Source organism: Bidens hawaiensis, unplaced genomic scaffold, assembly GCF_021521415.1.
Source record: "Bidens hawaiensis isolate Kalapana, Puna unplaced genomic scaffold, B.hawaiensis_p1.1 tig00047624_1, whole genome shotgun sequence".
Lineage (NCBI taxonomy): Eukaryota > Viridiplantae > Streptophyta > Magnoliopsida > Asterales > Asteraceae > Bidens > Bidens hawaiensis.
Genome location: NW_027498525.1, coordinates 20,534 through 32,117, shown reverse-complemented (window position 1 = coordinate 32,117; position 11,584 = coordinate 20,534). Strand labels below are relative to the sequence as shown.

General features: G+C 32.4%; 1 protein-coding gene across 1 annotated transcript; it reads right to left on the bottom strand.

Annotated features, from left to right (window-relative positions):
• Positions 1-5,871: 5,871 nt before the first annotated feature.
• On the bottom strand, positions 5,872-7,102 carry LOC143597148 (uncharacterized). The gene is made up of 3 exons (XM_077075735.1): positions 6,939-7,102; positions 6,723-6,852; positions 5,872-6,475 (listed from the first exon to the last, which is right to left on the bottom strand). Exons 1-3 carry the CDS (start codon positions 7,069-7,071, stop codon positions 5,872-5,874), a joined length of 867 nt encoding a protein of 288 aa, XP_076931850.1. The 5' UTR covers positions 7,072-7,102.
• Positions 7,103-11,584: the final 4,482 nt, after the last annotated feature.

Below are 11,584 nucleotides of genomic sequence, written 5' to 3'. Positions count from 1 at the left end.
CATATTAGCATAATCATAATAATAAACATTAATGAAAATTATGAGGTGTATAACACACATTTGTTCAAAAATATTTTGATTTTTAATACTAGGTAACCAACGGAACTAAGTCCTTAGCCACTATGGTCTTCTCAACCCATGGGCCAGCAAGTTAGGCATCGTCTTGGGCCTCTAACTTTGTTGGGCCTCTAAATATTTTTTTAAGTGTTAATATATACATTCAGAAACACATGTAAAAAAACATAATATACGGTATGGTGTACAACATAATTTCTTGTCCTAGCCAGGCCCCAAATCTAACCTTCGTTTTAGGCAACCAAAATGGTTGGGTCGGCTATGTCTAAGAGACTGAGCCCCTTCAACAAGTGGTGCTTACAATGAATTTATTTTTATTTTTGTACTTTGTCAAATAGTCATTAGACTTTGTTTTGTATAAGGTGTGCAACGGGTCTTACCCAAATGCGCTCAAAAGGTGGGGTCCACCCTACTAACAACCAATCATTTTTTTTTGTTTTTTTAATGTCTAGTTCAGTGGCTAACCCAATAAAATTTTTCACGGGGATGATAGGGGTGCTTAATACTAATTTGAGGGGGGGGGGGTCGGGATTTTCACATATAAGTAACACTAAAAAGGAAAATTTAAGGTGGACCCCCCCCCCCCCCCCGGCGGGGAAGCACCTAGGTCCGCTTTGTCTAGTTAAACCATAACGCTCTTGTTAAAGGATGGGTTAGTAAAACTCGGTCTCTACATGGCAGTGATGTGGCATTTTAACTTGGCTTGCTAGTTAAACCATAACAAATAGCCTAAGTAAACTAGCATGTGTCTTAATACCGCGCCATCGGCATCCAGTACAAGATCACCAGAATAAACCTTCAGGTGCCTTTATTAGGAATGGTCCATTAGTTTTGTACACCAGCACAGATCTTTGACAATCACATTTCAATCCACAATATACGCTTGTAATTGTAATGTTCACATCACAATTGCACAACTTGCCCTTTTGCATTCTCTGTTCAGTTTCATTCCATACGATGTATATATTCCAAAGTCATAAATTCAGTCCCAAGTGGTCCTGTGCTGTTGTGCATGCTAAATGCTAGGTTCATCATGACACAGTATTTAATGTGTGGGTAACCATACTGATCGGGATTTAAGTCGCTTCCCTGATAAGTTCAAAACATGATAAAATCAGTGAACCTCGATCATACACGAGACATAAACTACAAAGCATGACAAAACCAGTGAACCACGATTATACACGAGATATAAAGCTAGCATTAGTTTTGAGATGTTAACACTTTTATAAAGTTTTTAAATGTGCGTTGTCTTTTCATGTTTCAGAAAAGACAGATTGTTTGAATATATATGCTTCATTAGGGAATATACATGCTTCATCAGGATCATTTAATGTGATAATGCAAGGGCAAGTGGATTGGCCCTAGCCTGCAATGAGTAAATGAGCTATATATGACTAACGAAGTAAAAATGTGGTGGTCAGCCATGGAATCACTAAAGATAAATACATACATACAAATCCTTTAGACAATGGCTTTTTTAACAGCGAAACTACCTTCCATATCCAAGTAAGTCTTCCTAACACATATGTGAACCGTTCATATTGATTTTGACGCTTCATTTCTGACTCACTAAAGAACAACATTAAAGAGGAAACCCATCATTGAGTGAAAACTCTCTTGAGTCAGGTTTCAAACATGTGATTATAAATATCTAAATAACCATCACCCCGTGCCATTGGACCAGAAGACCTATTCCAATATGACAATTAAAAATAGCATTCTAAGGGTGGTCGGTGGGGGTGCTCCTTTCAAAATTTTAAACTATTCTAAGACCTGAACAATCATGCACCGTCACCTAAGTTATACTCTGAACTACCTTAGACGATCATAAGTGGTGCGGTGGCGCCACTATTTTCAAGGGTCAAGTTATTTTACAAAGGGAGACAAAATTGAGAACCATGAGAAGGATTTGTAGCAAAAAAAAAAAAAACCTAAAAAATCATAATTCAAAATTTAATAAAAAAAATAAAAACACAAAAATGTTTCACCTCTTCCTGTGCTCTAAAAAAATAATAAAAAAATTACACAATGTTGAGGAAAAAAATATCATTGTGTTTTGCGTTTATTTTCGTCATTGATTGTGTCTTTTTTCCTTGATATTGTGTCTTTTTTTCTTGATATCGTGTTATATTATTCAACATGTATATATTTTGTTCGTCATTGTGTTATTTATTGCGATCTATTGTGTCTTTTTTTATTATCATTGTGTTTGTTGTCTATTTTTCGTTATTGTATTTTTTTCGTCATTTTTTTTGGAATAGGAATGAAGGGGGAAACATTTTTAGTTTTTTTTTTTATTTTTTCGTTTTATATTTTTAGTTACGACTTATTTTCTATTTTTAAAATTTTTTTAGGGTGTTTTTTTGCCACAAATTATTTTCACACTTCTTATTTTTATCTCTATTTGTATTTTAACTTTTCCCCTACTTTCAGTACCATAAAGAATTTTAAATGTCCGACGGTCAAAGAAATACTATATTCTTCTAATCTCTCTTGGGTACTAGTACCTGGACTCATCACCCGCAAAAGGAAATTGGGAATGGACTACCCGGAGTATCCATGCACCCTTCCCGCAACTCACCCCCACCAACTTAACCTAAGCTTCTACGAAGATTCTAACGAACTTTGTTTTCAACACAGGTACACAACTCGTCCAACTTTTGTTTTCTTCATAACATCCAATTAAAGCATCCACAACAGGCTTTGATTCCCTAGGTATATATGGATCTATTTGGCAATGGGCAAACTTGAAAGACACAAACTTCTTTGTTGTGGAGTGAAGTACAGCTTGGGTACAAAGTCTGCTTCTGTAAACCTGCAACAAACGGCTCTCACATATATTATATATACACATTTAATATATTTTAATTGAGTTTATGAAGGTTTGTTGTTTTGGAAGTAAGTGAATTTTTAAAAAAGTTTGAAATATTATCTGACGATGATGTAATAGTTTGTATGAGTTTTTTTTTTCGTATATGATTTTATGGGGCATGGGGCTTGGAATCAATTGGTCTAAGAAGATAGGTAGATAGGTGGGTAGATAGGATGGTTAAAGGCACACACATCGGCATGCTTAACTTTTTCTCCCATTGATAGTTACAAATTCTTTTATGCACTTCCTGGATAATTATAAACCAAAAGTGAATAGTCATAACCAAAAAGTGGAAAAAGTATTTACGGGATGTGATTTTCATACATTGATAATAATTGGGTTGTTAAAACAACTCGTTGCTAGAAACACATAAGAAAATAGTTTGATAAAACTTGCTTGAAATCAACTCGTAGATATACGAGCTGAACCCAAGATGATCAGAGCTCACTCAAGTTTAGTGTCATTTAATAAGCCCAATTTTTATAGGAAAAAAGATTTATCGTTTTTCACATATTCACGCATAAAAGTAAAAATATATTTTTTGTTATATATGTATGTGTAAGAAATGTATGACTTTTTAAAATTACAAATATAAATGAATACTAATTTTTATTCGAAGAGCTAATACAAGGCAAGAGTTTTCTAGCTCAAGCTAAAGTTGAAGCTTTAAGCTGGCTCGACTTGGCTCCCTCACTAAATTAACGACCATTAAAAACCCTGTATAGGAAAAGAAAATAATTGCCCAAACATAATGTTTAAAAACATATTGATGTTTTAAAACAGCAAAGATTTACACTCTTGATACAATAATAATGCCCTCAGTGATCGAGGTTTTAGAACTGTATACTTTTGTCTATTTTTTCCTGTTTTTTAAAGAGCAACCCGCAATTGTTTGTCTTGTTTTAGATCTTTATGTGAATCCCATGGAAAATGATGAAAGTGCCATAAAAGATACATACGTTGTCGGTTGTCCTTTTAACAGAAAGGAAATGAAATGAGACACGTAGTCATGCACTGCTCTTTAGGAGTTTTATATTTGTGTACGACTAAATAACGAAACCATTTATAAATTAATTTTCTTTGCCATTCAATTTTTTTAAAATTAATATAAACATAAAACTACACTCAAATAACATTAACATACAAAACTTTTTATAAAAAACGTTAGTTATTAAGAGTTTATTTAAGTTCTTAAATAATTTAAGAGTTCTGTAATTATACTCATTTCATATACATACATACATATACATACATATATATGTATATATATTAAGCAATTATGTGGTTCTAAAAAAACACTATTCATCTTTCTTACTTCTTTTTAAATACACAATACAACCATCTAATGCATGTCCTTTTCTTTAACCTAACCGCAACTAGCCCTGAAGTCCAGTATCTACATCATTGGCAGCAGATGATGATCCGAAGTAAAGTAAATGATTAACTTGTGTTTTACATTTGCAATGACAAGAATTGATATCAACAATAGTTGTTTATAACATATTGTGTGTCTTCATTTTAAAAACACGATTGTTTCCTAAGAAGTAGAGTGTACTACTAGGAAAGACTCGAGCACATGATACCACACAAGCATGATTAAGCTCTTGATAGCCTATAAATGTTTTGTATGTTTGAGATAATTGTTGAGTGTAATGTAGCAAATAGATCAAAACAACTCAAGTCATCAATATGAATTAAGCAATAAATAAACTATCTTAAACATCTTTAACGTAGTACACTCGATTTAATGTTTCTGATTGAAACCGAAACCTTTCAATTCCAAGTGCGGTGAGCAGACACCTCACTTCCTCGTCGTGTGCCCATACGAGGGGGCTCACCATCCTTTTGACTCCCCGCTTATTTTTTTTTATGATTTTATCTATGTAAAGTTGTAAACAATATGCATGAAAGGAAGTCGTCATACTTGTATACCACTTTAAGTCTCTACCTTCCTCGTGTTGTTCTTGCCTATTTTCACATCTTTTTTATTTCAAACACGACTTTGAAAATTAATTTTAATTATTTATTTTAGCTTCGTATTGGATATGCTTTTGCTTTGCAAAGCAAAGTTCTCATAAGGATAACACAAACCAAGAATATATATAATGATAATTACGTATAATTATTTATGTTCATAGCCAGTATAAGATCTTATTTTCCATAACTAAAAACTTCACTTTCACTATATTTTCAACACTAAATGTATAATATAACTCGATATTCATTCCGGCTATTAAAAGTACAGTTAGATTAGATGCCTAATATATCCGGATTATAAAACCGTGTGTAAGGTCAAAGATGTGACTTGTGATATTAAAGTACGAAACCCATTATATATTTACGGTCAAATTAATAATTAATGTGGTTGAGAATTCCGGACATGAAACGAGAGTTTCGGTACACTCGTTGAGCTTCAATGGGGATAAGGCTTCTAGAATACAGTGTTATATATAAATAGGACCTTATGTGTTTATTGTGTGTGTGTTTTTTTAGGTGTAAATCACCCACCCAAGGAGAGTTCACTGGGTGGGGTCGGTTCGTTCGTTTATTATAAATCTTTTTACCGATAATGAGATCGTTCATCATTAAATTTTCTTTATATTACTTGTTCGGTCATTTGATTTACCGCATCCGTCTTACACGATTATCAAGAACAAAGCCGTTCGTTGTTGGATCCGGTTTGAAATAATATATTAATTTCATATATGATGGAAACAGGTTTGGAATAATATAACCAAATAATATAATCAGCTGATACAATTCATTATCAAACAACAAAATAATATATTAGTTACTTATAAATCAAATTTTTGATAAATTGATAATCAATGGGACAATGAATGTATAGTGAACAAATTTAACCTCACAAATATGAATACCAAAAACAAAACAAAATGAAAAAAAGAAAAAGAAAAAAGAAATTAAGAGAGAAGCCATGCAATCATTGCATCTTGCTTCTGTACATCCACCCCTACTTGTTCTTCTTCACTCTCCCATGGCCATGACATGATATCATCTTCTTCCTCACCCCCCAACACTAATCCTAACCCTAACCCTTCCATGCTATCACCACCGTCAAAATCCCATTCCCAGCCCCAGTCAACCTGGTTCACTTGGCTACTATCATTGGTTGATGAGCTTGAAGAATTCAAATGATTATTAATCGCATCTTCCTGATCATTAGATAAAGGCAACACCCCAGTAATCGGATCCATTAGCAGACTTTCATCATATAAGCAATCATCAAATTTGATATCTTTAATCTCCCCGCCAGAAGTAGAAGAATCATGCATGCTTTCTCCACCTCCACCAACCGAAGGACCATTAATCATGTTATTTTGTTTCTCAGGCAATGGTACTGTAGAGGTTTTTCTACGAGGTTTCTTGCTCTTCGTGGCGGAGTTGCGGCGTTTGGTGGGAACTTTAGGGGAGGAAGGCTCGATTTTGCGACTCAAATGAGAGTTCCAGTAGTTTTTTATTTCGTTGTCTGTTCTTCCGGCCAAATGTCCGGCTATTAACGACCACCTACAACAAAAAGAAAAAGACATAACAACACATTTTATCTCGTTAATACTAAAAGACAAAAAGACTATATTTTCAACGTCAACTAACCTACTCCTAAATACTTTTATAAACCGCCTATATTTGCAACTAAATACTTCTATAAACCACCTATGTCTTTAACATACTTATATCTCATATATTGTAACATGATGTAAACATTTACAACATTTAATTATGTAAAATGAACTTTCAAGAAAATGAGAAAAACCTGTTACCAAGGGTGGCATGCAACTTAATAATGAGATCTTCTTCCTCACCAGATATATTTCCTCTCTTTAAATCAGATCTTAAGTAGTTTATCCATCTCAACCTGCAACTTTTCCCGCACCTCAGCAAACCTATATACGTTCGACATATCAACTACTTAATTAATTAATGTTAAAACTTATATAGAAGCCATAAGAAATACTAATTCAAATATTACCTGCATTTTTTGGCAATGATCTCCAAGAACCTTCACCATGGACATGAATGTAGTTCGACAGTATCGCGTCTTCTTCGGCGGTCCACCGACCTCTTCGCAACCCGATTTTCTCACAGCATGGAGCTCTTCCCATGATTAAAACCTATATTGTAACGAAGTTTGTAAAGATTGCATGTAAGGTAACAAACAAAATTTGGACAGTGAAGTGGTGTTGTGATCGTTGCATTTAAAAGGGAAAAAGGAAGGTGGGCCGGAGAGTGTTGTGGTGGAATAATTTGCCACGTGTGTACTAGAAATGAGTATAATGAACTCTCTTGTCGTGGCTTATCCTCCTTCCAATTTTTAATTATTTATTTATTTTCTCTTGCTACGACTATTCGTCAGTAGTCACTAGGCTAGAACAGACCAGGAGAACAAGTATATTACACGAGTTGTTATAAAATAAAAACATATCAGTCTAATAAAATTAAAAATTAGCCCTCAAAACAAACTCAAAATGATCATATTTATATATATATATTAAAAGCCAAGTGTTAGTTTACTTACAAAACTTCACTATTCATGATTTTGTGGTTATTGTTTACCCACGTTTGCTGCTGCTTATAATTTAACTAGGCGGGTGCTCGCGCGATGCCGACGGGTATTTTAAAACATGTCTTGGTATTCACATAATAATTATGGGTGTTTATGGTTTGGTTTAAAATCTTGAAACCATGATCGTATTTTGGTTTCACAGTTGGTTTTTATCATTCACTTTCAGTCGATTGGTCAATTCCAAAATTTTCAAAATGTAGTGAATGGTTTAGTTTGCATTTTATAACGAAAATTGTCCATATGAAACTAGACCATACTGTAAATATTTAATGCACTTTAATCTTTTTGATTGTTTAGTATTAGATATGTTTTGTTATATATACACACACACAAGCGCGCACACACACACACATATATTTAGGGTGAGAATCCTAAAAGAACTTTTTGAAATTGAGATCTTTAAGAATCATTTTATGCCACAAAAAAAACCTTTTAAAAATTAAAAAAAATTACAAAATGAAAAAAAATAAAATTTTAAGAAAGTAAAAAAACCAAAATTTTTTTTTTCATCTAGGTTTCATTAGAAAAGACCCAAACTATACACATATGGATATTTTTATTTAATCTCGATTTACATAATTTACACATATGTGCGTTATCATTTATCTTAAACTAAATTTATTGTTGAAGCTTAAACTGAGAAACCAAACCAAAACCAAACCGTTAGTAATGGTTTAATTTCAATTTTCAATTGCTCAGTTTTAATTTTCTATAATAAAAAATTCTTTACTAATAGTTGAGCTCATATGTTTAACTTAAAAATGTCAAAATTGGCATTGAACACCCTTAGGTAACATATCAATTTTTTTTAAATTAAAAAAGCTATAATAATATTATACTCAAATTAAAGAGTATAAAAATCTCGTTTTTATGGTACAATTTTAGTACAAAAACACTAACGTATGAAAAAGTTATAGTCTTTTAAAAGTCGTAGGGAGTTGTTGGTTTGAAATTGATATAAAAAATATAATATGATTAAAAAAAATGGGATAAACCTGTAAATTTGTTCAATTGTGTTTAAAAGACAAATTTACTCTTTTTTATATATGTACATTATCTATTAAAATGTGTAAAACTCTGTCTTAATTTACCTTTTCTCATAATATATAAGTATAGACATATTAAAAGGTAAATGACCGTCATCTTGAGATGATGCACCCTTCCTCAATTGTGCGTTGTTAATTAAAAATGATTCACATTTCGCTGCAACAGGTCCACAGCAACTTGGTCGTTTTAGGGTGTTTGGGTTTTAGAGTGGCTGAATAATTGGGCCGACCCTTGGGCTGAGAATCCATTGTTGACACAAGCACTAACAGATAAAATCACTAATTTCAAAACATATTAACTAAGTCTTATGATCTATTACTTGGTTTTAATTTAGATGCAACATTATGACTATTGATTTTTGAAACTTTTTTAATTATTATATATTAGGTTACTTGGCAGCACCTTATTGGTGTAAGGTGTTTTTTTTGTTTTGTTTTAGTTCAAGCTTATAATGAACGTAACGAAAATCGATCGAGTGCCAAATTTATTTATTTTTTTGGTTATTTAGTTTCGGTATCGTAACGAGCGTAATGAAAACCGACCGAATTCGCGTAGACTCGCCACGTTTTGTTTTAGTTCCAATACCTTAAAGAACGTATGAAAACCGACCGAATGCTGATTTTTTTTGTTGTTTCCGGTACCATAACACACATGACGGAAACGACCGAATTTGAATAGACTCACTGCATCAATGTCGGGGATCGACAACGGTCGAGTTTTACCAACCGACGCCACCCATTGGTCCACCTCAATTTTTATAATTTTTTTGGTTTGGTTTTTGTATTAGTTCCAATATAATAGCGCACGTAACCGAAATCAATCGAATTCACACGACTTACCATCGTTTGGGTTTTACGGACCTGCCCCGGCGCAACGCGCCAGGCAAAACACTAGTTTATTGTTATTCTAACATGATGCTCCCTACCAAGCTTCCTTCATTTTTTTTCTTTTGTAAAATAATAATAATCAACTTATTCTAATAAAGTAAAATAATTTAGACACATAACCAAAATTTCCTATTAAAACCGTTTTTCTGTTTTTAATTAAAACTTATTTCTGTCAGTGTAATCAAAACATATTAATCCATCATTTAATCAAATAACTAATTACCTAAATTATAGAGATTAAAAATATACGAGCATTTATTTCAATATAATAAAAATATTTATCTTTAAGTGAAATCATATCTATCTTTTTTTATTAAATCAATTTATAAACAATTTTCAGTGTGGAAGATGAATCATGAATGCGGTAAAAACTAATGAACGATATTTATAGGTCTAAGAAAATAAAAACAAGAACAAATTATGAATTAATAACAATTTTATATTCACGTATTCATTCAACTTTCATGGATCCATAGAGTTCTCATCCATATTTTTCAAATATGTAATACAAAATCGTGTTTTAATGATGTTAATTTTATATATGTTCTCTTTTTATATCATTTATAATGAAATATCTTATCGTCTTTTTTAAAATTCTCTATTCCATTAAAAAAATATGATTTACAGCTTATAAAATCACTAGGTCCATCTTTTTAGTGATTATGAAGAAATTGTGTGAAAATACATCACATAATCGTATGAATATTTCATTAGAAAATATAATTTGAACTTATAAAACTATTTAATTTGATAAAATATAGGTTTTTCTAATTTCTATAATTTAATTTTATTTCTTTTAAGCTTTCCGTGCATCACACGGGTTCTAAAGCTAGTAATAATAATAATAATAATAATAATAATAATAATAATAATAAGACATGTTGAAGCTTCGAAAACAAACTAAATTCAGGAAGCAAAATGGCCCCAAAATGACCAATTTTTTTTAGCTCTAAATGCTTGCATCTAATTTGCGTTAGATAACTCATTCTACTGCCTTTAAATTGAATAGTCAAAAACCAATTAACTTCTTTTCAAGCACCGTACGCCGTTATACCATTTCCATTACTTTACTATATATATTTCCACACAAGTAATAAAGGTCAATCACCTTAACAAGAAAAGAAAATGCCCCAATGACTCCATGAGTGGGTCACGCCCGACCCAGGAAGGCCACCTCCTCATATCAATGATACAACTTCTACATGTTCGCGGTCGTAGATCTAAGCTTGTCTATGATTAATTCGGAGATAGCATAGGGGCATGTCGCAACCCCTACCAAAGCTCGGGAGCCAGAAACATTATAACAAATTTTTAATTTGGTAGCTCAAACTTTGGTGTACCGGACTACTAGACGTGGACTCGGGAAACAGAGGGCTCACACACCAACAAACCAATAACTTAGCATTAACTTGAACCAAGCTAATTTGATTCCTAAAGCGATATCGTATCGACCATATATTCTCTATCTACAACAATTACTATTATTTACTTTTATGTCATTTACATTTTAGCTATTTACTTTGCTCTTTTCACTCAAACCTCATCTTAAAAAGAAAATTAAAGTGACTAATTGGTAACTAAAAATTGAGTAAAGTCTTGTCCTTTGGGTTTGATACTTGGTTCTTACATAAGCTATACTACTACATGATAGGTCCACTTGCTTTATTGTGTGTTTAGTCTAACGTAAAAATCATTTCTTATAAATTTAAAACCTTGATAGAACATGATAAAGTTAACTATACTAATCCACCCTCATCAGGCACGATGTTAGAACCGTTTTCTCTAGTTGTAATAGAATAGAGTTGCAGGATCATTATTGTATAATTATCGGCTAATCATCAATTGAAGTTATGTTTGTTGATTAAGTTTGTTTGGTTTCACTCGTTTTCATCTTATTTCACAATTTCGGATCTAGAGTACCATTTCTATTGGTATTTTTAAGATCTGAACTTATTTGTTATCAAAGTTGCACTTGATTCTGAGATAAAAGGACCAAAAATTTGTTGAGGTGGTGGTAAACCATTTAAGTTTTCTGTTGTTACGAGAAAACAAGGTGTCACAATCGGAATGAAAGGTCATTAACAACGTTTGGTCTAACTTATCTACGAAAGGTTCCTT